The 26,722-nt window shown below is 45.5% G+C and overlaps 1 protein-coding gene across 1 annotated transcript in view; it reads left to right on the top strand.

Moving 5' to 3' along the window:
• LOC119406065 (E3 ubiquitin-protein ligase RNF170) overlaps positions 1-21,553 on the top strand; it is a 28,420-nt gene extending 6,867 nt beyond the window's left edge. Inside the window, exons 3-5 of the mRNA XM_037672915.2 lie at positions 3,456-3,529; positions 10,103-10,234; positions 20,055-21,553. Of these exons, the coding sequence (XP_037528843.1) occupies positions 3,456-3,529; positions 10,103-10,234; positions 20,055-20,333 (485 nt within the window). The 3' untranslated portion in view covers positions 20,334-21,553. The remainder of the gene's footprint in view (positions 1-3,455; positions 3,530-10,102; positions 10,235-20,054) is intronic.
• The last annotated feature ends 5,169 nt before the right edge of the window (positions 21,554-26,722 follow it).

Here is a 26,722-nt window from a genome sequence, read left to right as displayed (position 1 = left end):
GCCCTTCCGCTTCATGAATCGGCGCACCCACGATGGCGAGCCCTTGAATTGCGCCCTCGTGAGCCCCGAGTCGCGCGCAATCTCGAGCGCTTTCACGCGGATGCACTCCGTTGTCACAGGTAGCGACCTTGCGCGCAGCTCCCGGACGAACTCGGCGAGTACCGTTTCCAGTTCGGGGTGAACTGCAGTCCGTCCACGAAACGACGTTTTCTTCTGGTTGCTGCAACTTATGATGCGCTGTTTCTGGCTCCTCCAGTATCGGATGCTCTTCTCCGTCGTACCAAATTCTCATTGTGCCGCCAGGTTGCCGTGGGCTTCTGCATACTCGATGACTTTTTTCTTGAAGCACATTGTAAACTGCCGTCGGCTGCCACTCATATTGAAGGAGATAGCCTCAGATAAGGATAATTAAACAGCGCAAAACCAACGCAGCCACCCTTGCTTCGCAGTCGGCACAAAGAAAACGCAAAATGGCGTCGCCCAACGGTGCTGTTGCTGATGCTCACGATGGCAATAGGGCTACCGACTTCATCAACCCATTGTTGCAAGACTTCCATAGGTTTTCTGCCAATGACCGGTATATAAGACGAGGGTCGACTTTTCATCGCGTTTTTTTGAAAAAAAATTCGACCTATATTCCGGTTTTTACGGTAGTGCACTGAGCAATGAAAAAGGATGTGCAAGCTATAAAAGAACACATTGAACGCTATGTTTGTGCCAATGAAAGTGACGCGTGCAATACCGTATTCACCTGCATTGCACGTTTGCTCGGAAAAGCCGAAGCGAAGCCATAGGCTGCGTTATTTATGTTAGGTAAATTTTGCAGAAATGTTTTCGGGAAGCTCAGAAAATGCACTATTGCAAAAAAAAAAATCCTTTATATCACTCACCTTGTGCAGTATTACACATACAGTATTTGTAAACAGCCTTTATTATGATAGCAGTTATATGGATAATTATATAAACAGAAGATAGGAAAATACCTACAAGAGATATGACAGAATATTATGTCATATCTCTTGTATGGTCCTATCTTTGTTTATTCATGCACGGCCAGTACGTATTCCGCACAACCACTGAATAAACTTTCAGTTGCCAGTGTGCCCTGTGTACATGTCGCTACTCTTCGTCTGGTCCCTTATTTTCAGTGGCGCTTGTTTACTGCAGATTTCGAGGTCTAAAGTTCGGGGTATGCTCATTATGGGCATATATTGATATCGCAAGTAGATATGGTATACTTGCACTGGAAACCGGATGGAGTTTATAGTGTAACCACGATCAAGTCACTATTTTTAGTTTCTATAATGCACGCATTAGTGATGCCATTCAACACTAATCCCGGCCGTGGGGGCTGCATTTTCGATGGAGGCGAAAATGGTTGAGGCCCATGTACTTAAATTTAGGTGCACCTTAAAGAACCCCAGGTGGTTAAAATTTCCGGAGCCCTCCACTACGGCGTCTCTCATAATCATATCGTGGTTTTGGGACGTTAAACCCCATATAATATTATTATTACCATTTCAACACTGCCTTATGGTGCGAGTGATGAAATGCTGCATGTTTGCAGCAGCCATGGCAAAATGTCTTGCTTTCAAAATTTGCAATATTATTCGGAAAAGCACAGGAGTGCATTTTGTTACCTTTTCTCGACAATGTCTTTTTGCCACTTGCCCGCAATGCTCCCACACAAAAGCTCACCTGCGAAAGATATATTCTTTCTCCACCGAAGCACACCAATCTTCCATTGTTGTAGAGGTTGCTTGCATGCTCTGTGGTTTCAAAGACAGTTTCGAACGCCGCTGAGTCAATATTCTACCAAGCCAACAGAGCACCCTGCAGCTCTGTCAAAACTTGTTGGCCATTGAGCAATGGACGCAAATGTGCCCTCTCCAACACAGTGCATGTGTGCTCACAATTAGAAAGAAAAAGTCGAACCAAAATGCCCTAAAAATTGTGTGTACGTGAGAATTGTTAATTATTGCTTCAACTATTTTTGATCTTGAAGGGTGCGAACTGCACGTACTCTCAGAACAGTGATGTGCTTGTGTCCGTTGTGCTCGTCATCATGGCATTGGCTTCTGCTTTCGCTGCCTCAATCTTGGCATCAAGCTGGATGTTCACATCCCTGTAGAATGTCATAGTAGCCTTACCATCTTGAGATCCTTGTGAGAAAAACGTTTGACGACAAATGGAAATCAGGCTGGGGATGACGAACAGGCTACCAGAACAAATAAGTAGACGGTCATACCGTATACTCGCAGAGCAGAAGCAAACGACGTTGGGCCAGTTGGTGTTGCATGACAAAAAGGAAAACTGCACTCATACGACGAGAACAGAGAAAGAACAACACACGATGCATTGACTAACAACAATTTTATTGCAGCAAAGCAATATATGGAAAAGCAATGCCTGCTAGCACATGTGCAGTGTCAGTATTATGTATGTCTGTATTATGTATCATGTATTTATTCTGTGTGTATTATGCATTATGTGCTTATTATGTATGAAGTGTTCAAATTTTCTATGATGTACAATCATTTCTTTCTGTTCTTTGATACCTTTTTTGTGTTGTGTTGAATCATGTGATTTTAGAGCCCCCTTACACAATGCCCAACGGGCCTGTAAGGTATTTCAAATAAATAAATAAAAGAAGTGCAGAAAAGCATTAATAAGCAAACCAAAGGTATTGAAAGTGCTCCTGTTAACTGTGGGAAAAACCATTCTTACCTCTATACAGATTGCAAGGAGGCCATTGTTGATCAGATACCAATATCATGCGGAAAAACTTGCATAGGCCAGAATGGTAGATGTGTGAAAGTTCGTCTTACAGAACACAAATGTTGATTTTCACGGACAAAGCCATTTTCCATTGCCCTCCCTTGTCAGGAATGCGGCTGTGCATTCTTCTTTAGTGATGCTGTTATACTTTCACACCATACACAACAGATATCAAGAGCAGTCATTGAGGCCTTCCACATTTGAAGGAGAGATGATACGTCTGCCTACTTGTTGTGAGTTTCACCTAGTGATGCAGAATTTATTAATTTAAGCAGCGCATGCAGAATATGATATCAGTTTATCTTTATTTCCTATCTTGGGGCCTTTCTTTTTGCCATGGTGTACTTCACCTACATATGTTTATATTTCCTAATAAAATTTAGTTGCAAGTCAGCGCCTGACCTGTGCTGCTTAATTTTTTCGTCCTTGTCCCGTGAGCGATGCATCAACCAAACATGAATGCATACTGTAACATGCTGCCGAACTTTATTGCAAGTTGATGGCACAACATACCTGACACAAGTGTTCTCTCCCCCACTCTGCCAAATTGGTTGTGGTAATTGTTTCAAAGTAAAAAAAAAAAGAGGGTCCTGCAAATGTAATGTTGGTCCTCGTACTAATAGGCGTTCACCAAAAGGGAAGTTGTTGCGCATACTCACAGGGTGTTGTGCTTGCAGCTAGTTGTCTCGTCTCCTACTGGCATCATGGCAACTGGAGAGGAGCAGTCAGGTGTCCCGTATGCCGGCAACAGGTGAGTTCTACTTATTTGTTTAGAGAGAGTTGTTGAGAAGAAGTGTTCTGATTGGTCACATTTGTGAATCTTGGAGCCTTTCCGTGTGTGCTATGAATTTCAGCGGAACTCAAGGGAAATGCTGCTAATGCCTTCAAAGTCATCAAGAGTTCATCGTCGTTATCTGTTTCATCCATTCTTGTACAACACCACCCAGCCATTCTTTGTGTGCTGTTGTAATAGAATACCAATTATCTGAACTATTTGTCACCTAGGGAGTGTGCCCATGGACTGATGAGCATAGCTGGCTTTTGTATCTGTGCTGCATGTCATGGACCATCACAAAACGTCGGGGCAATGGTGAATACATTGTTGTGATACTTAGCACTGGCCTGCAGTTGAATGAAGGAGAAGAGCATTCACACCCAATTTCTGACGGCAAGTCGCGTAGTACTCTCAGACACCGTCATATCTGAACGGTGGACAGTTAAACCTGGATGTAACAAAACTGAAGAAGGTTCACAATATTTATTATGTCCAGGCTTTTGTTACATAAAGTTTGTGGATGAAAACTAGTATTGATTATGCAGAAGACAAACTAAAGCACTATGGATCCCGTACCTCAAATATTTATTTAAATCTAATGCGCCTCTGTAGTGAAGCTAATTCGTCCATAGTTGTCTCACCGTCCTGTGAGCCACCATGATGACGCAAAATGTCCAACGCCTCCATAACCTTTCTCACGGTAGGCAGCGCTTCTCGCAGTAGAACTTCTTCTGACAAACGATCACCGTGGTCTTGAAGCATTCCTACAAGGGCCGCATTCGACACCTCTTCCCTGGATGCAAAATTATTGTCCGTGTACAGAAGGTCTCGCAAATCCGATGTTGTTGGGCGCTCCACCATTTGCGCGTAGTGCATTCCACGCCTTGGTGACATCAGATGGCTTTGAAGGTTCCTCTTTGTCGAATTCAGCTTACATTCTGTATGTCTACCAGGATGTAATAAGCCTGGTAGACTTCCAGGCTTACATCAAGCAATTGGAAACTGTTTCGGCTTTAACTTCTTGCCAGGAAACATCTCGGTCGCTTGGTCAATCTTTGTCTGCCATTCAAAGTGAACTTCCTAGAGAATTTCTATGAGGCAGTGGCAGTAGCAGCACTTAAATTGCCCGTGGAAACCGCATTCACATGTGGGGTCTCGAAAGAGCTTTGGAGGTCAGTCCTCCGATCAATGATTCAAGGGGGAAGATGTAGAGGTTGCCACAGTTCAGCCCTTTTATTAGGCTGCCACCATAGTGGTGCCCCCTGTAACTTGTGTGTGTTTGGGTGTGTGGATGTTGGTGTGCCTGTATATGTTCGGGCCCAATAAAGAGCGGGGGTACTTTTGCCTTTTGGTCCATCTCTCCGTGGCCGTGGTACCACAGCACTAACCGCGCGACACTGAGCAAACGGATACAATACAGCATTGTACAATGAACGCATAGACATTTTATAATAGAATTTACGTAACAGTGAGCTCGCCAGCCAAATCCTACAAATAGCTACAGTGAGATGACCAATAACCCAATATAATGCCAATAAAACTGGTACAAAAAAATAACACATACAGTGTTCCATGAAAGCAGTCACCACAGGAATCAATGTGAATGAGCCCTGTTATCGTTCCCACGGACCTCCTCTGCGAGCCAACTTTCCAAGGCCATGCCAAGCCTCAAAAGAGTCATTCCCGTTCTCCATGTGCCCACCTAGCCTCACAGACGGTGCCCTGTCTGTCGTTTTTTCACCGTCCGGTGTTCAGCGCTGTTTGTTCCCATCCGAATCATGTACCAACCAGCCCATGGGTGCACTCCTACAGTGAATTCTTGTGTATTGGCCTTTCGTGTCGTGAACAACGTAATTTATCTGGTTCTTGTCTTCATGTCTTTTTTATCGTTGGTGTTTTGTGTCTTTTCATTGTGCTGTTTTATGATCATGTTGCACTAGTTGCTGCGAAGGCAGATTTGCTTCTCAGCATCGGCTCCTTTTACCTCCTAAGCAGCACAGAAGAGAGTGAGGATGCTTAATAATATACATACACTAATGTTGAGCACTAATTATGGTGCACATAAAAGCATCAGAATGCATCCAGCAAATGGTACAACTCCATAGTGTAGCATCAAGCTTCTTCCGCTAGACTGCACGACATATCGATATTTTTGTCTTTTAAATGCAACTTAATAATATAATTCTACTCAAATCGCCAAGAGGATGCTCGAACCTGTCGCTATAATTCGCAGTCTTTTCATCTCCACCAGGATATAATCGCTCGTTCTGGCCAGCTGTCGGTGCCTTTAAGTTTTGACATTGCTGTCACTTAGCTGTCAACAGTAAAAACGGCGAAGCAATGATTGCGAGAGCAATAAATTGTAATGTAACGCGAAGAACGGAAAGCAGCTCGAAATTGCCAGCGCATCGCTCGAGCCTAAAGGACGCACGAAAAGAACGCACACAGGACGAGCGCGAACTAATGCGTCACAGCTCGACACTTGAAGCGCACTGCTCAAACATAAAGCAGGACGCACGAAACAAACGAACAGGTACACACAAGACGAGCGCGAACTAATTGTCACAGTTGTTACTTATTTCTGTTTGAACAGCGCGCTCCTTTCGCAAACGCGGCCGCAGATAAGCGCACGAAAGTGACGACGTCCTGTAGAGCGAACAGCAACGGCATTCGCAGGGGCGGGGCGACGATCTTTAAAGCGCACAACACGCCCGCACGTCGCGCCATCTATGTGTCCACTAAGAAAGCATGCTGGTATATAAATACATGGTGTATATAAATAGCTCGCCGTTAGCAGGCTGAGAGACGGTGCTGTCGTGGCCTAACGTCTAACGCGGCGGGCTGCAAAGCGAGAGGTCGCCCGTTCGATTCCGCGCGTCGGACAGAATTTCTTAATTATTTTTCTTTGTGGCCTTTCTATATATATATATACACTTATACATATACAGTAAAACCTCGTTAATTCGAAGGCCTCGGGACCGAGAAAAATATCCCAATTAAGCAGGATTCCCAATTATTCGAAACAACGCGAAATCAAAGAAATCAGCCAGAAAACGTGATGTACGGAAGTCACACCTTTATTGTGGCAAGTCAGCCTACTTGGAGAAAAATTCCTCCATGCGTGACTGACGCGTTCGGTAGTTCCCAGCACTGAAAGTCATATTTTCCAGCCTGTCAATGAGGCATAGCATCTCAGCCTCGCCGCCGTTGCACTCGACGAAGCTGCGCACAACACTCAAGGCATCGATGACATCCGCCAAAGGGGGTGCTCGGGAGGGCTCGTCATCGCTGTCAACATTAGAGGCCGAATCGGTCGATCTCGCAGCTATCTCGCTGTCGATGTCGGCGTAACACGTCTGCACTGTGCACTCGACATTTGCGTACTCGGAGAATCCGATTGGAGTGCACTCCTCGTCCGCGTGCAAAGCCTCATATCGAGCGCAGAGAGTCTCCCCTTCTTCATCAAACGGGCAAGTGACAGCGGTGACAGCAAACTCAGCGGAGGTTGCCTCTTCTTTCACAAAACCGGCGTGCTCAAAACACCGTCGAATAACGGTGGCCTCCACCTGCCTCCATGCGTGAACAATGAGGCAAATGCCACCGAGGAGGTCAATGTTATACTCCTTTACGTTGTCATAGCAAAGGAGCATTCGCTTCAACAGATTGTAGCGATATATTTTCCTGGTATGGTGTATGACGCCCTGGTCCATCGGCTGCGATAGCGACGTCGTGTTCGGGGGTAGAAAGACCAGCCTGATTGCCTGCAGGTTCTGAATGTCGCCGTGAGCTGGGCAATTATCGACGACGAACAAAACGCTGCGCCCTGCGGCCGCAAACTTGCGGTCAAGGTGCCGCACGTATTCTTCAAAGAGTGCAGCCGTCATCCAAGCTTTCTTGTTGTTTTTATAGATCAGGTCATCCTTGGATGGCAGTCGTGCATTTTTGAAACAACGAGGCTTCTCTGTCTTCCCAATAACAAGCAGTGGCAGCTTGTGCTCACCGCACATGCTTGCACCAAACAAAACAGTGATTCTATCTTTGTTCTCTTTCCGCCCCTTAATGTCTGCCTCCTTCAAAGCGAACGTCTTCGTAGGCAACATTTTGTAGAACAGAGCAGCTTCATCAAGGTTGTAAACATCTACTGCTTCGTACTTGGCGAGTAGTGGAGCCAAGGTGTGCTGCTTCCAGCCGTCGACAACAGACTGATCCGCGCTGCCACTCTCGCCACAAACAGTCACGAATGTCAGGTTGTTGCGCAAACCGTCCAAATCGGCAAAACCATCCATTGCTGCATTTAAACTCAGAATGTCCAAGTTGCAGTGCCAGCTGGTTGGCCTTCTCACGCAATATGGTCCCATTCACAGGAAGGTGTGCTGCGTTGGCTTTCTGCAGCCAGTCGATCAGAGCTGCTTCAACGTCGGCGTACGTAGGCGGGCGTACTCGTGTACGCTTTGACGAGTGCGTCTTGCTGTAAGCATAGAGAATTTTCTCCTTATTCTTGATGATGTTGCACAGCGTTGACAGAGGCACGTGGTGCTTTTCGGCAAGAGCCGTTTTCGACGCCGTCGACTTGCTGGCCTCTTCAATTAAGCACACCTTTTCGTGCAGGGACAAGCTCTTGTACTTCGGCATCTTCCTTCCAAGCACACCTCAATCAACTAATTCACAGGGAAGACACTCAAGCGGAGACAGGAGACAAATGGAGCAGTCGCACCGAATCGCACAATGCTCGCCAGCCGACATCCAAATGGCACAAAGACTCCACAAAACATTCACTTCGCTAGAGTGGCTAACATCGCTGTTGAGATGATGATGATCATGATCGCAACCGCACGCATCGCCGCCTGGCAATTGCTAAAACATGTCGTCTACGACGTATTTCCGGTAAAAAAAAACATGGCCTTCGAGATCCGTACATCAAAAAAAAAAAAAATGCATGTTTTAGTTACAGCCTCCGAGATTCGCAACACCCTTTGCATATCTTGGAAGTCGCGGCCAAGTGTGCCAATTAACCGGGAAGTCGCAGACTGGCCGCACCAATTATCCGGTTAAATTTACATGTAAAAATTTGGGACCGCGTAAATAATACAAATTATCCGGGATTCCCAATTAACCGAGTACAAATTACCGAGGTTTTACTGTACGGTGAATGACGGCGACGGGGATGGACATTTTCCAGCCGAGACTGTCCATATAATTGCTATCGCAATAAAATTAGAGGATGATGATGATAGTGGTGGTGGCTAGCAAGTCATGCCACCTGTTGCGTCGCAGGGAGTGTCTTTCCTGTCTTGTCCACTTTCTTCCAAACTGCTTCTGCACTCCCCTAAGCAAGATGCCATTCAATACCATTGGAAAAAGAAAGGGTTGGCAACAAGTACGGTGTCCCGATCGTCCTCTCTGCCCCACATAAATTAGCCAGGATGTGCCCTAAGGTCTGCAGTAGCGACCAGGTGATTCCCGGCTGTGGAATGAAACACGTGAAGCCGTATGTGCAGTGTGCCACGGGAGTGGTTTACGAGATCGCCCATTTCATGTGGCAAAGTTTACGTTGCTCAAACTAGGCGCTGCATCAACCAGCGTGCCAAGGAACATGAACGGTTGTTAGGAGAGGAGTCTGCATCGTTCCAGAACCTACCTGCCCATTGCAGCACATGCGAAAACTGTGAGCCACGGCTCGAGGAAATCAAAATCCTAAGAAGTAAGGACAGACTAGCTCGCGAACTATCAGAAGCATATTTTATCACACGCAAAGGCGACACCTGCATCAGGAACACGTCGGTATCCTTGCATGCTAGTGAATATAGAATACTAAATAAAAGTTCATAGTTTTGCACAATGCCCACCCTAATCTACTGCTTCCTTATGATTGTGCATGCGTTTGTTGCCTTCATTTGCTATAAAGTGCAATGCGTGTGGTTTCAATAAAAATCATTGGAGTCGGCACCTGTCCGGTCATGCACTTCTCTGTCTTGTCCTCGTCGAAAAAGTCGCGCTGCAATATTTTAAGTAAGAAAACACCATTGGATATGTCATTGACAAAACTTAAGAAAAGGAGTGGACCAAGTAGGGAGCCTTGTGGCACACTGAATGTTACTTTGGTTGTTGAAGGGTGTTAACTTCCTTTGACGATAAACTGCACTCGACCGGCTAAGAGGGGACGTGGGTTTTTATGCAAAGAGTAATTAAAAAGATTGATTTTCAAAAAATAGTGCTTCCTGCTATTGATACACATGCCATCCGTGCAATTCTGCGAGGCAGTTATTTGTTTGTTGTTGTAAAAACAAAAAAGATTGTTTTCATAATTGTACAACAACTTATTGAACATGCACAGGAAAGTAATCGAATTCTTTAGAATTGGGAGAAGAAACTCAACACACATGCCAACCTTTATCAAAGTTCGTTCAAGAATGTCTAAGAAAAGCTTTAAGACCTGTTTCGTCCCTCAAGCCTTGCCAAACCGTCCCACAGGGCACGGGATGTGCTCGATTTCATTTGCCACAGTTTGTGCGTGTTTGAGTGCTCATACTGTGGTCTGTGCTTGCGCAGGTGTCTGTGATGCTGCGCTGCTTCCAGGACCAACACTTGCCAGATGAAACGGATGCACAACGCGAGGAACGGGCCCGCCTCCTTCGAGACATCAATGACTACAACCGCCGATACTCGGGGGAGCCCAGGCCAGTGAGTGATATTATTGCGATAGTGTTAAAGAGCTTGTTTCTCAGTAATTGTGGTGCCCTGGTCGGCGTAGGTGCCGTCTTTGGTTGTGAGCAGAAAAGCAGCATTGTCAGCGAGCAAATAGTCGAGATAGACGCAAATAAAGATATGAGCCAGAGCGCGTCTGCACTTTGTCTTTCCTTGCGGCACGGTTTAAGTCTCCACCGAGATGCGAAGGCAGGCTAGTGATTGGAAAGGCGATACAAACGTGGTCCGATTATACTATCACATTCTACTCCTGTTGCTGCCACCTCCGAGGGAGACGGGCACACTTGGGGGCATTGCGATGGTGCGCCGCGGTTTCTCTGCTGTTTCTGAAAGATCGCGTGACCACGCCGTGCGGAATCGCTAGTTACCCATAACAAAGGCCACACACATTTGTGCGCGCATTTTCTTACACACACGCAGAGGGTTCATCGATACTTCGAAAAAATTTTCTCATGCGTAGAAATTCACTCACACGTATCAAGCTGTTGACACGCTTGCTGTTGACACGATTTGAATAACGAATCGAATCGCATTCTATTGGATTTGGTACTCGAATTGAATGGTGCAAATCCCATGTGTCGAATATTTTTCAAATACTTTTCGAATAATCAGCACCGACAGGAAAATCCCAAAGAAACAAAAGACTGGAAGAGTGAAGGATAATTTTTCTTGTTTTAATGAGTGAATTGCCAAGCTGCATGCAGTCAAACTTTTATGGGACTATCGAAGCTTTACTTATCAACGGATGAAGGAATCTTTGTCGAGTGTCGCTAAAGCGAATGTGTCCTCAATTCAGTATCCTTATCGTGACATTCACGATGTTCATTCATGAAATATTATTTAACTTTTAGGTGTTAGTCTTATTTAAAAGCTGCTGAAGTAACTGCTGTATTCATCTGACAGTTAAAAGATCCCTTCAAGGCTCTAGTCACCACTTTAACCGAGCTTAGTATCGTTTACATAATTGTGGCATCTTTTGTCGGTTAAACATAACTGTGTTAATGTTTGTGTATATTATTTTGGAATAAAAAGTTGTAGAATTCTAGGCCAGCATTGAAAATGGTTGCTTTACTATTTGAAAACTTTTTATTTGTATTGATATTTGATTTGGTATTAGTATCACTATTCGATTCATATGCAATTCGGTTTTAAATTTCACTATTCGCACACCCCTAGCAAAAAGCCTTTGTCCTTTCATGTCTGGTGCTCTCACATGCTTCTACTTATTGACAGTCGAAGCCCTTTATAAGAGGCATGCACTGATGTTTCTTATACCCAATTGTCTTTTACGTCAGTGTCCCTTATGAAGGGGTTCAACAGTTTTATTAAGGTAAAAGCCTTAAGTTCCTCGCGAGACAGTGAATATGGCCGTCCGGCATCATCGACAACACATGTGACACAAAAAAATCATTGGCATCAGCCACAGAATCAGCAGCAGTGTTTCAGAATGGGTGCCTCCATTCCATTCCAGTTCCATTCCGGGGAATTAGAACTTGCCGGAATTCCATTCCTTTCAATTCTTCAAATGAAAAAACTTAGCCCATTCCCACTTCGGGAATGGCCGGGCAGTTCCATTCTTGTAATTCCTCAACGTAGGAAAGGCACCTTGATAGTTTTATTGAGTTAAGAATCAACGCCCCATAAAGCTGATGTCATCAGATGCATTGAGAACTGCAAAAGTACGTAAAACACGTTACCAAGGTCGAGGGATAGTAGCTTGGTGACATATCTCATGCAGTACAGCCACCCTACTAATTCCCATAGGGATAGTTCTCCCGCTATCTATAGTATTTGCATGGTCAGCGTGTTTGAACGAGTGGTGATGTTTTAATATTGAAGAAGACACGCAAATTGGGCGAGTTCGTGAGGTTCCATGGTAAAAATATAAAACAGCACTTTTTTAAACACAAGACGAAGGAAAGAAGAGACACACAAAGCTCTGTTTTATATTTTTACCAAAGCTTGAATATTGTTTAAGCTTAAATGTGTTAATGCTAAAATGACTACAGTAAAACCTCGTTAATTCAAAGTCACCGGGACTGTGAAAAACTTTCGAATTAAGCGGGTTTTCGAATTAACGAAACATACAAAAAGCAGGATGCAAGGAACTTTGAATTACTGAAAGTAATCAGAGGTGGTCGTTTGGCCTTCTAGTTTGCGGCTCCAAGGGTTGTTTTCCAGCAATACCCGGTCCCATTTTTGCCGCAAACCCGGGAAAACGGCGGGCCTCGCTGCTGTCAGCGCAAAAATAAAGAAAGAAAAGAAGTCTCGTGGTCAGCTGAAATGCGTGCCTGCGGAAAAAACGGCATGCTTCACTGCAGCACAGTAGTGACGCGCAGGCAGCATGTCACCTGCTCCTCGCAGCGTCAGCGCGTCATGATGCGATCATTCGCCCATTATTTCTAGGAAAAATATCATAATGGCCAGTGTGACGGAATCCGCGATCTGTTCTGGCTGGAAAACATGATCATTGAAGTTTTCGAACTGAGTTTTCGAAGTAGGCGTTACAGGCAAGAACTCTGCCAGCAGTGCAAGTGCGCAAATTGCCAGAGCAACCACCACTCGGAGGCTTGCATACATCATGAATTCCGTCAGGTCCTCCTTTATTATCTTTTCTTTTCCCAAAAAGAATGGGGGGAAATCATGACGCGCTGACGTTGTGAGAAGCATGCGACATGCTGCCCGCGTGTCACCGCTGTGTTGCAGTGAAGCACGTCTTATTTTCGGCAGGCGCACGTTGTAGATGACTACGAGACGGCGTTTTTTTTTTTCTTTATTACTTTTTTTGCGCTAGCACCAGCGAGGCTGGGTTGCTTCAACTGTCGCTCATTAATATCGCTACACTGCATTGCCCTGTGGCTCCTAATGGCCGTCGCTTCCGCGGAGTTGCGGTGAAATCGGGATCGGGAATTGGCACATGGCACCCAAAGTTTTCGAATTAACTGGGCTGGCGCTGACCGCCGCTTCAAAATATCCACTCAGATTTACATTGCAAAATACGGGACCGCAGAAACCCTTCGAATTAAGCGGGATTTCGAAATAACCGAGTTCAAATTAATGAGGTTTTACTGTGCATAGCGTATTTTTATGCTGACAAAACTAGTGTTCAAGAAGACTAAGCAGTTTTTCCACATGTCTGGAGCGGTCGTGAATATCGAGAAAACTAAGATTTAGTTAAGAGGGAACAAAACCCTCTAGATCTGCTGGTATTATTTGGAACAGTGCACCGCTCAAGCATTTTGTGCCTTTGCATCGAATATGGAACGCTAGGCCGCACTGCTCGTCAGCACTCACGCTTGTCAAGCGCACCTTGCAGGCATGGATGGGGTGAGAACTTTCTGGGTTCGCCTGTGCGCAGGTATGCAATGTCTTCTGCCGCCGTAGTTCCACACAACGGATATCAACGGCATAGAGAGCCGCGTTTACGCAAAGAATAGAGACTAACTTCGGAGCAGCACAGTTTATATAAGGACAGAATTGTAGTAGGCGCATTGGTTATAAATGTACCTTGCGTGTAACCAGGGCCAAGCCATTTTAACGGAGCACTGACATCAAATTTATGCATGTCAAGATTTTTGCAAACACGAGTAGTTATCTACCCCTTAGTAGCGATTTGCGACCGAAAATGCAACTGAGGGACGAATAACTGTCTGTTTTATTGATTTATATGACCGGTATCTAGCACGATTCAAAACGGCCGGCAAGCCCACCATTTCTTAGCGCTGGCAGCGCTCCCTCGCGGTCAATTCCAGACAGCGCCCAGTTTACCACTTGTCCACAGAAAGGAGTGACGTGAGGATCAGCTGCTCAGCTAACATTTCGTCTGCTAGGCGCGCACGTTCAGTCATGCCTTGTCACCAGCATCGCCGTCATCGCTGTCAAAAGTATCGACTAGTGCTGAAGACGGCATTCTGGAATTTAGAATCACCGCGATACGCGACGTCGTGAATCATTTTCGCTTCGACCCTTTGCAAAACAGCGATTCAAAAATGGAAGCTGTTCCAAGCAGCAATGAGGAGGTGCCCGGGGACGCACGCTTGGGCCATACTCGCTGGTGTGTCTCAATTAGCTATATCAGAGAATTTTAGCGTGCATAGCATTCCGGTATACGCAAAGGGGTCTATGGAATATCGGCATAGCGAATGCACACCAGCGGAGAAATAGAATACGATAGGTTTCTACAATAACAATTCTGTGCTTGCCAGGTTCTTCTTTCCACCGCCAGATGGCCCCACCTATCCGGCCTCTCACGGTTACGGCTGCAGTAACCCGGTATTACGCTAGCGCAAGGAAGTCCACGGACGAACTAACATTCACTAATAACGCTACATACGTGTTACTTGTTAGCGATGATATTTATGTATAGGCTGCTCCACTTCGACAGCTTGTGGTCGTGTTGGCGTGTACCGTACGTGTAATGAAACGCCACGCACTCTCCGCTTTTTCCGTGCCTCGACGAGCAGGTACGTACTACGCAGCGGCTCCCCGACATGCTGGCACGTAGTCGCTCCGATTGATCGCACTCGCGCTGAGGAACACACGACAAATCAGTCGATACGACACGCACGATGAATCGCAGGCATGGATCGGGACAGCGAGGAGAGCCACTGGCTGGGAGTGAGAGCCGGTGAGAGCATCGCCTGTCGTCGGCGGCACAATAAATACACTCAGTTCGTCGACGTCATTGTTACTAGCGTATCGTCACTCAGGATGGTATGATCGGAATGTATCACACCTGTTACGTAGCACTAGTGTCGATGTCGTAGCATGTTCAATCTTCCGTTGAGCTTTCGTACGCTGTTTGCCCTCGAAATAAAATTACTTCCACGCGATGGACGCCATTCAAATTTGGCCAAGGAGACCTATGCATACCGAGCAATCGAATGATGGGCACATCTCGACTTTGAAATTTGATGTCAGTGCTCCCTTAAAAATACTGCTTTATTGTTGAATTCGAGGCTCTGACTTACTAATGTTTGAAGTTTGAAAAACAGAGCATGAACGAAAATGTGCTCTATTTTTGGAAAAAGATGTAATTCCATTCCCATTCCATTCTGTGCAAAAGGCGCTTAATTCCATTCCCATTCCATTCCGGGGTCGCGAAAATGTGGTATGATTCCGGAGTCATTCCAGTTCCGGAGTGGCAACTCTGCAACACTGATGAACCACAGATGCTGATGTAAAAAAATCATCATCATTGTCATCCACAGCATCAACGAAGATGTTGGCCTAAAAAATTATCATCAGCAGCCACGGCATCGACAAAAACACTGGCCTAAAAAGTCAACATGTAGTCCATATACTGGGTTGTTCCATGTGAAACATCCCACACATTGTGCTTGATCCTCGCAGATTCCGTTCTTTAAAAATTGTTCTATTTGTAAACCATACTAAAAAAATAAAGCAGATCCCTTGCATTGTGGGAATCGATTTCTTGCAAAGCATTCAGCGAGTCGCTGCTTTGCTGCATTTTTAGCCAAGTCTTATATGAGGTGGATCGACATGTTTTACACCGGCACTCACGTTGCAGCACAAACGCCACTTTAATCAAAACGAAGAGTAAGCAGCACTCATTGGTGCATTGCTGCGGGTATGAGCAACGCTAGAATATAGCTTGCTATGTTATAGGTGTGCATATCAAAGAGACTGTGTCCCACATTGAAATCATCAACTACAACAAAATATGTCTTTCTCTTGTTTAATTCATGCAGTGTCTTATATAGTTTTCAATATCTATTTCTAAATACGAAGCATTTCTTAGCGAACCAAAAGCACTTCGACTGTTTCTATCTATCTATCTACTATCTATCTATCTATCCATCTATCCATCTCTCTCTCTCTCTCTCTCTCTCTCTCTCTCTCTCTCTCTCTCTCTCTCTCTCTCTCTCTCCTTGCCACCTACGTCTGGATGCTCTCATGGTCATCTCCATAAAGGGGTCATAACATGGTCACCCAGCAATTTGCACTTTTCAGCGAAAAATAGTAGTAGTGGGTCTATTGTGGCTATCCATATGTGAAAAATGGAATATAAAGGAATATTTCCGTGCAAAATACCCCAGGAGTCCATGGCTATAAATCCCGCCCACTGCCAGCGACCACCACTTTGCCAACTGGTCGGGAAGAGGCATGATCAGAATCTTGCAGTGGAGTCAGTGGAGACATGGGCTTTGATGTCCTTCAACCTCCCTCCGAAGATTTCCATGCAGCAGTATATTGACGGCTGCTTTTGCGTCATCAAAAAAGAAGCTTTGCGGGCATTCGCGGCGCATTTAAGCAGCATAAAGACATCCATTCAGTTCACAACTGAAACGGAGGTCTCGGGTCATCGTCCTTTTCTGGGCGTGTTTGTAGAGAGGAAAAACGCCTACCTTAAATTTCTTTTGGTGTCTTCAGGAAGGTGACGCACACCCGTCGTTGCTTGCATTACGAGTCAATTCACCCGGCCTGCCACAAGCGTTCAGTTGCGGCTTCACTGATCTATCAGGCAGAGCACATAGGATTTGTTCCAGTGAGGGCGACCATGCCTCTGAGCAGTCCAGTGTGTGCAGAAAACGTTTGGGCTACAGGTACCCTGTTAGTTTTGTTTGTTCCGTAGAGAAGCACACACGCAACAATGCCTTATTGCACACAGTGCAGCCTCAAGCTCACGCAGCCGTCCTGTATGTGCCAGGTGTCCTGCCCATAAATTGAAACATGAGCTGGTGCATTTGAGGGACCCTCTCAAGAAAAAAAGTTCCCAGGTGTTGTTTACAGAATTACCTGTGCAGACTGTGACTAAGTGTATATCGGGGAGAGTGGAAATTTTGAAAGACCACATGAACGATGTCAGAACGAAAAACATCACGTCAAATGCACTTACGGAACACATGGCTACTTTCAATCACGACGTTGACTGGGCCAAGGCAAGCATAATCGCAAAGGAAAGAAACTGGTGTTCCTGTCAATATCGGGAATCTCTTGTTATTCAGACTATGGAAAAAACGCTGAACAGGAATGATGGCAATCTCCCACCAGTGTACACCAAGTGTCTCGGCCATGTACTAAAACGAACATAAACTCGCTTTGTAGGGCTTTTTACGTAAAATGGAAGTCCATGGAAGAATGTTCGCCGGATTTTCACGGCAAAAAAAAAAACTATTTTCACGTGCGCGTGGTGGTGTTAGTGGTAGCGGTACATAATAAGGGATGGCTAATAAGGGAAGGTAATAATGGAGCATGTCTTGGCTTAAGACACGGGTGTCTTGCCTGCCTCGGCATCAAATGCCAGCCTCGGCAGCCGCATTTTCCATGGAGGCGAGAATGCTTGAGGCCCGTGTACTTAGATTTGGGTGCATCTTAAAGAACCGCAGATGGTTAAAATTTCCGCAGCCCTCCACTACGGCATCCCTCATAATCATAATGTGCTTTTAGAACGTTAAATCCCAACAATTATTCTATATCTTAGGATAAGCCAAGAGCTAAAGTTCGAGTGACTTTTGTGACCTAGGTGCATATTGCCAGCTCATCTGTTGACAGTGCAACGCTAGTCCCATGTGAAAAAAAAAAACATAGTTGATCCTTCCTTCATAGGAATCGGTATAACTCGAAAGTAAAACGTGTCTTTACAGAAGTAGTTGAATGTTTATTGTACATTGATGTAAGAGAGCTTTCTATTGGTGTTTGGCAGCTATAGCACCCCACATTGATGCTTGGTGGCACATCATCCTGACGACTAACGTCCATGATCAATGAATAAACAAACCTTTGTGGTAGCTTTAGTAGTTAACAGTGAGAGTGTAATCAGAGAAAGCGGTTCGGCAGCCAGAAGAGTGTTGATGACTGGACGCAGAACTTGAGCATGCGGCGTCCCGCCGCATGTAAAAGAGTTATTGAACACTACGGCAGGACTAGAAGGAAACGCAACGCGCGTCGTGTCTCCCCTCTAGCGCGGCCGCGATTTTTCTCGGGGCGAGCGTAAGCAAGTACGCGATGCAGGCGCACGTCGCTGAGCTATTTTTAATATGGATGGATGCTATGAGCGCAGCCGAGGTTTGGGCTAAGGTCACCACCTCGCAGTGTGTTAAAGCATTGACAAAATTGCACTTTCTCCTATTAGAAACGCGCCGAATGGGATGGACATGCAGCAACAACGAGTTGCAGGAGCTAATTGCCGGGGCCATGGCCATAATGCATTACTTCACTTTACTGCTCCCAGACGGCGACACCAATCCGCCGAGCAAGACCACTGTGAGAGGAAAGTGTGAGATATAAAAGGCATGTTTGTAGAGCCTCCGAAGTATGTGACCGTGGCGCAGTGGGTAGCACGCCCGGCATCTGTTGTCGCGGACCGGGAGGTCATGGGTTGGACTCCCGCTAATGGAACGTTTTTTTCTTTGCCATCTGATCATTAGCATTTTTTCGTATTTGACGTATTTTGAAATGACGTCAAAATGACGTTTTTGAAATGACGTATTTCCGTCATGGAAATGACGGAAATACATCACTGAAGTCTTGGTGGACCCCGGCATAAAACACTTTCGTTTTAAAACTGAAGGTTTTTATGCTTTGGTAGCTGAATTGTAAAACTGAGAATGTGTCCTCTCGTAGCACCTTCAAGGTGTATGCCACTGTGTTGTTCTTGTTACACGCTTCCCTCAAGACCAGGTATTCATCAATATAACGAAATATATTCAAGTATATATGTAAGCCAGTGTCTAGTAACACAGTAATTTTATCCTGGGTTAGACCAATACTTGTCTGGTCGGAAAAATCCATGGCAGGAAATAACTAGCACCGACCAATTGCTGCAAGGCGCGCCAGCTTTGGTCACAACCAATGACTGGCCAGCGCTTGCTATTTCCCGTCACGATAACCTTCAAGGCCACCATGACAAGAAAAACTTGACGATAGAAGCACATCACATTAGCAGTACAGTGTGAATTGAATCACAGAGCCATTCATCTTGCCAAGCTAAAATGCTGACATCTTCAGACACAATCAGTAGGAAGATGGACTAGCCTGTTCTGTTTTTTTCAGTCCACATTTACATGCTCACTCAGTACGGTGTTTGTCAGTGTCATGCGCATGTGCTTCTTTGTCTACATGTAGTTTCTTGGCCTGGTTACATTATTAGATGATCAATCAAGGCCAACTACCATAAAATCCCGAGCAAGCGCCCTTACCTAAGCAGGTGCCCTCTTCCCCTTTTTGGGAGACTTGAAATATGCGCATTTGGCTGAGCAAGTGCCCCCCATCCCCTCTTGTCATTTTTTTGTCAACCTCTTCTCTGCTCCAGAATCCTGCAGCAGTGGTTCCTAGGAACCCAAATTCTGAGACTCTTTAGATATGTGCATGCTTTCATAGTGCTTTTACAGTGTGGTGCCTCGAGGTTGCATTCTGAGTTGTCACAAATTGTCAGTACAATTGAAGAATGCCTTCAGCCCTTGTCATAGCACATGAAATTTTGCAAGAGGATTCCCTCCGGTTCAATAAAAACAGTAAAAAATGCATGCATATTCAATAAAGCAATTCAGTAGAAACACAAGTGTGCATTCTTCTAAGGCTCTTCAGCTGCCATCTTGAATTTTTTAATCTTGGTCCGCGACCAAGCAAGGGCCCCTCCTCCAAATCTTGTCCAGTTAATATTATTCTTCACCACAGGGAGTGGGGGAGCTTGCTCAGGATTTTACGACAGCCCGGCTTTCAGTTCTGTTTGCTGGAGGGGGGGGGTGTCATTTTGAACCCCACATTGAGCTCTACCAAGCATGTCTAAAATAGAGCAGTTGCCAAAGTGAGCTTGTCGTTGCTTTCTCCCCAGTGGCTGGACCACCTCCGGGACCTACCGACGCTGCTGCGCCATGCGGGCTCCGAGTTCTTCTCCGTGGGTGGCATTATGTACATGTTTCGATTGCGCATTGTGCTCTGCTTTGTGGCCGCCGTCATGTACCTCATCTCGCCGCTGGACATGATTCCGGAGGCCATCTTTGGCATCCTCGGTCTGCTGGACGACCTGTTTGTGGTGCTGCTTCTTGCCATCTATGTGACTGTCATCTATCGGCGGTTCCTGGCTGCTCGGTGGCAAGAGGACACTACTTGAATCGGACCGCGGAGGCGTACTGTGATGCGTTCTCTGTGTGCACGTGACTATGCGTGCTTTACTTTCCAATCAAACCATCCTGGACATCTTTTATCAACCATGTATGGCGCACCCTAACGTTTGCAGGGATCTCACTTGTTATAATCGAAAATGATGCTGCACACATTTTAAGTTACGCAATGCTGCAGGAGACTGCTCGGTATTTGCGCACCGCGCCCGGCTCTCCTGTTAGGCAGCATTGAGCAGCGTACACTGGCATTTGAGTGGTGCCAGTCACGACCACTAGAAAGGCTTTGTGCGATCCAGGTTAGCTGGGACAGGGTATCGTTGATCAAGTAGGGCATTCTGTCTTACAGCGGTGATAGGCTCCGCATTCTGCAAAGGTACACTTAATTAACATGGCACCTGCTGTTTGTTACGAAATAAACTACTGTTTGTTATTCAGGATAAATTGAGCATCCTCATAATGGTGTGCAGCAGGTCGTTGTGCTTCACTGCATTGCAGACTGCAAAATGTGAGCTGCTGTGGAAACCTTGGCACCAGAATTATTGCCTGTGTGCTACCTGCCCATGTTCATAACATTCCTGTGTCAAGTATAGACACCTTGTACTTCTAACTGGATGGATGGATGCTATGAGTGCCCCTTCTATAACGGGGGTGATGACATGTGCGCCACCAGGCTCGACAAAAAGAAAAAGAAGAAACTGAACTTCTTTTTTTAAGTTGGCCTAATGCATTGTCTACTTCGATTAAATCAATCTTATTATAGAAAACAAAAACAAATTTACAGCCCAGCCCCTTAAAGCAAAATGACCTTATTTTTACCCTTTCTCTCTTTTGTGCCACCAATACTCTGTCTCTTACTCATTTCTATCACGGATGTGTTCAGCTTTCCATTTATTGTCCCTAAAGACCAAGGCTTCATGTGGGTTCATGCCCAAACATATGCCTGGGTGGATATCGCCACATTCAATCAGAACATGCTCCATCGTTTCCTTAGCTTCCCCGCAGCATGTACATTGTTCTTCTTTACTGAATCTCTCTTTATAACTACGCGTTCTAGGGCAACCCGACCTTGCTTCGAACAGTAAAGTAGCTCCCCTCGAATGACCATAAAATGCCTCCCTCCTTATTTCGTTTTTGCCTTTTTGGTAGTTACTCAGAGCCGTTTTTTCTTTTTTCATCGCTGCTATCCAATAAATCCTCTTCGCCTGCCTGACTTTCCTCCCACTCTATGACTTTTCACTCTTTGTTGCCATATCCCCTGCACTGCCAGCCATATACTTGCTGGTGAGTTTCCTAGTTCTTTTTCTCCACTGTGAGTCAACGCTCTTTCTATACAAATATCGGAACACCTTCTCTGCCCGTCTACTCTCCTTCCTATTTCTTAGCCTCTCTTCAAACCTTATTTTGCTCTGAGCTTCGCTCGCCTCAATACCTGCACATCCCATATCGCCCTTTACAGCCTCATTTGTAGTCTTCCCGTGAGCACCCAACGCGAGGCGTCCCACAGTCCTTTGATTTACATCCATTCCCGATTGCACCTCTGCCCTCATGCACACCACTGAGTTCCCAAAAGTAAGCCCCCGAACCATTACACCTTTCCACAGACCTCGAAGCACCTCGTGCCTATTGAATCCCCACAACGCTCTGTGCTTCATTATTGCAGCATTCCTCTTTCCTTTTGCTGCTGAGGCTTTTTCCTGTACCTCCATGTACCTGTCACCCTCACTTATCCATACTCCGAGGTACTTGTATTCACTCACCCTCGGTATTTCTTGGCCCTGTATTAACACCACCTGATCACAAGGATCATTGAATACCATCAATCCACATTTTGTTACATTAAATCCTAGTTCAAGAGCTTCCCCTTCCCTTCCGCATATATCCGCCAGCTGCTGTATATCATCTCGACTGTCCGCAAATAAGATATCGTCAGCATAAAATAAACTGGAAGCTGCTGTTCAATCATCACGCCGCCCTGTTTGTGTGACAGATTAAAACCAATGTTGCTACCTTCTAGAGCTTTTTCCATACTCGCCATGTACAGCATGAATAACAGCGGGGACAAAGAACATTCCTGTCTCAGCTCCTTGCTAATATCAACGTTCTCTTTGCTACATATTCCTTCCCATTCTATGCAAACTGTATTTTCTTGGTATATCTCCCTCAAAAGCTGTTCAGAGTCGCCGCCTGTGCCCACTTCTTTCAGTATATTCCACAAAATTTCCAGATTAACGTTGTCATAAGGCCGAGTGATGTCTAAGAAAAGCCACGTACAAGGCCTGTTCTCTGTTTTACATATTTCTGTACACTGAGTAAGAACAAATAGGTTATTCTCTAACCACCTGCCAATTCTAAATCCACTCTGAAGTTCTCGCAGAATATCGTTATGTTCTGCCCACGTTTCTATTTTTATGTTTAGTGCCTGCATCGCCAACCTGTATAGTACCGATGTAATGGTTAGCAGTCTATATGAGCGAATATTATCCTTTTTCCCTTGCCTTTATAGATTAAGTTCATTCTACTTTTTTGCCAACTGTCCGGTATTTGCCTGTCCTGTAAGCATATTTCTACGGCTTTCAACAGTGCTTCTTTAGTGTTATGGCCTAGTTCATTAATGAGGCTGTCGGGAACCCCATCTAAAACCCAGGGCAGTGCTCTATGGAATTTTTCCTTCCGCCTTCTTCCAGTTGAAATTCTCAAGTACTAGCTCTTCCTCGGTTGCACTCTCCTTCATGCCTTTACTCACCAGGGAAGTCCCCTGGACGACCTGTTTGGATGAATCGGCTGTTACCTTTAGGATGTAACTTAGTGCTTCATACTCTTCCAATTGATTTCCTCTTTCAGCTACGATATGTTGTTGCACTGTGACAGACTTCCTACCTACCGCTTTTATGTGACTCCAAAGTACCCTAGGCGCGGCCTTCTTTCTTTCGTGAATATCTGTCACCCAGCATTCACTTTAATTGCGCAAGTCATGGTGAAAGTGAACGCTGGGTGACAAAATGATCTCTTCAAGTCGCGCAAGGCTTGAAACAGCGAAACTGGGCAATTCAGAAGTCTAATCTGGTGGCTTATGGGTAGAGCTGTGCGAATAGCAAAATTTTGGGTGCAAAGCGAATACGAATAATAAAGGTTCAGTGCGAATTGAATCGAATAATTTTCAAATATTTCTCAAACATTTTTTCAATACTTGAAGTGAAATTACAGAAAGATGTTGCAGAGAATCCCTAAGTATGTTCTTATGGGATAGCAACATAAAAGTGTTTCTTTTTGCTAGATTGATGAAGCGCTGGCACAGGGTGGTGTTTCATAGTTGTCTTATCAAGAATGAGGCAATGTAGAGGCCGAATTCTATTTATGTACATGATTTGATACAACCAAAGTGTTGCCGACAACACTTTACACGTGATAGGCAAAGATGCCATTTCCTCAGCCTCTCCTCCTCCTTCAACTTCTGTGTAAGTCCAACTGATGTGGCGGACAAGGGTGTGCTCCCTTCAAGTCCGGAGTTCCAAATCTGCCTCGTAGACGTCGATATATAAGAACATCTGAAATTTCGGATGCTAAAAAGCTTCGGCGTTTGATTTTTCGAACTTCCTGCCCAAATTTCAGGTCCAAAACAGCACTAATTGAGCCCCCACCTCTGCCACATCTTTTATCTCCATGTTGGAACCAGCGTTTTCTTGAGTTAATCCATTTGCGACCATAGCGGAGCTTGAAAGGCAGCTTTGCCGCAGTACGGAGGTGTGATGAGGTGAAGCATATTGAAAATCTAGGGACCACTTCGAATCGGACGTTGACTGCGTCTTGGCCAAGTTCGACCGTAACGGAGCTTGAAAGGCAGCTTTGCCGTTATACGAGAATGTAATGAGGTGAAGCACATTGAAAATTTGTAGGGGTCACTTCGAATCTGACGACGACTGCGTTTTGGCTGTTAGACCGTAACGGAGCTTGAAAGGCAGCTTTGCCGAAGTACGGGGGTGTGATGAGGTGAAGCATATTGAAAATCTGTAGGGGTCACTTTCAATCGGACGTTGACTGTATTTGTTTTTGGGAAGTTCGAATAGTAAAATTTCAGTGCGAATCGAATCGAATAGCAAACACTATTCGAAAAATATTCGAAATTTCGAATATTCGCACACCCTGCTTATGGGATGTTGTTGGCTTTAGCTAAGTGATATACTAGGGTGTTTCTAGGTTGCTTCTCAGTGCAGAGAGGTTAGAGTTAAACCACATGCAGTTACAGACACGACACGGATGTCCAAACACCAGAGACAGAAGCTCGTGTTGAAACCGAGTGTTCGCACCTCCCATAGATCCACGGGTGCGTCGTCATTCACATGGGACTTCCATTGCTTCGGGGTCTTCTCGCGGGCGTTGTTGCCTTTCCCGTTCCCTAGTATTCTCTCGTACATACCGCTCAAGCACTCCCTACAGATGCTTCAGCAAAGCTAAAACGGTGCGGCCACGGTATTTACTACTGGATTAATCCCGACAGTTTATTGAAGCTTTTCTCAAGTACTGGTTACGTCTGTCTAGAAATCTTTATTGGTGTTTGCTGCCCGCCTGTTGCCTTCTTCATTTTTAGTGGACCAGCGGTGAATAGTGTGATTTGCCCAATTTCTGTGGCACATATCCGTTCATGATTATGATAGTCTTTTGTACAAATTTATACACCACATTTTTTACGGCCAGCTTAAACAGCTTTGCTGTTAGAATGGCTGCTTCTCCCTCAATCAAGTGTAGATGTAAGCATGAAATGGCTACCGCGGTGATGGGAATGCTGATATAATTGCTCCAATCTACAACATTCCGTTAAAGCTGCTACAACCATGCTACAAATGAGAAAAGCTGCTCCAAAACGTGGCCTTGAAGAGTCGTGGAACAGTAGAAGCAGCCTTGAACAACCTCGGAGGCTACAACCAAGATAAGTTGCAGTCTATGCTAAATAGTGGCAGTCAACACGTGTATGGAGTGCCGTCACGTCTCCTCCCCTTCTCTCAAAGCTCTCAGATAATCACATCCGGTGTTCACTCGTGCATAATTTATTGTGGAGATGGGTCGGCGCGTCGTGCATAATTGTATGTGCTTGGAAAATTTCGTACTCGCAGAGTTACTACATATGGCTCTGAAAGTACAGTATGCACTTGGCCCACTGGTATGGCCCCTGTGGAAGTGGAAGAACAACCATCATTGTGGCAGCTTTCTTCATGACTGCCACAATTTCTGTTTTGGGACATCTTGCATTGGGACATCTTGCATGCATCATGTCCCAAGCATTTAGCAGCAGCCGTCACCGTGCATTATCTATAAATCGAAGTCTTGCGAGCTGGTTATATCATAGAGCACCCGCATGACTTTATGGAGTAAAATAGTGCCGGAGGTAAGTGGGAGGAGCTCTGAAAAATCATTCAGCAGTTTAAATCCAAAAATTGTGCTAGTAGCAAGCACTGCACACACTAAAACAGTTCGTGATAAAAACCGCGTCAAATTAGCCCTTTTCTTTAGCATGTGGAGGATAGCTTTTTTCTATTCTGTGGCATCCCAAAAACAAGTGGCCACAGCGTATTAACGCGACAGCGTTAAAGAGCTCGTTTCGCCGACGTTCCGGTGTTGGTATCGGCGTCGTTGGTTGTGAGCGAAATTGGCATTGTTCGTGAACAAAAATTAGAGATAGATGCAAATAACTAAATAATAAATTTTTCGTTCCGCGTGAGAATCGAACCCTGGCCTTGTGCGTGGCAGGCAAGTGTTCTACCACGGAGCGACGCCACTGCTTAAAACTGCTTCGGTGAAAAAAAAAAAAACGCTATAAGAATGCCATGCAGTGGAGGAGTCTTCTGAACGCATGTAATGTGGCCTGGCAGAATCTTAGAATCGCACCAGGCGTCACAACGTGTGAATTGCGCAATGAGTGCGTGCTCTTAAAGCTGCCCACCCATTACAAAGTATGCAGGTGAGCGTGGCACCATACTGACGCGTCGCGGTACTTCGCCGATTCGCAAAAGGAAGAATTATGGCGCCGTGGGCACTTCGCAAATGTACTTGCAGTAGGCATTCTAGGATTGTTTATAACAGCCTATGTTACGTAGGCGCACAAACTTTCCATTCTTTGCGGCACGGTGGAAGGCATGAGTGTCGGCAGCACTTTGTCTTGGGTGGGTGCAAGCCCGTGTTGCATCGCGGCTGGGGTAGGGGGAGAGTGCTGGTGTAGCTTGGGTGGGGGGCGAGTGCCCCTTTTGCACCCCCCTGCTGACGCCCATGGTTGAAAGCGATGCGCACGGGGCCCTATTATTACGCTGTCGCGCTCTGCTCTTGAAGGCGAAGCTCAAGCGTCCTCCAATTTTTTCTCACTTATGGGGATCCCGCTCAGTGATAACCG

Source organism: Rhipicephalus sanguineus, chromosome 9 (genome assembly GCF_013339695.2).
Source record: "Rhipicephalus sanguineus isolate Rsan-2018 chromosome 9, BIME_Rsan_1.4, whole genome shotgun sequence".
In the NCBI taxonomy this organism is placed as follows: Eukaryota; Metazoa; Arthropoda; class Arachnida; order Ixodida; family Ixodidae; genus Rhipicephalus; species Rhipicephalus sanguineus.
Note: the sequence above shows the minus strand (reverse complement) of the source record. Positions and strands in the feature narration are given on the sequence as shown.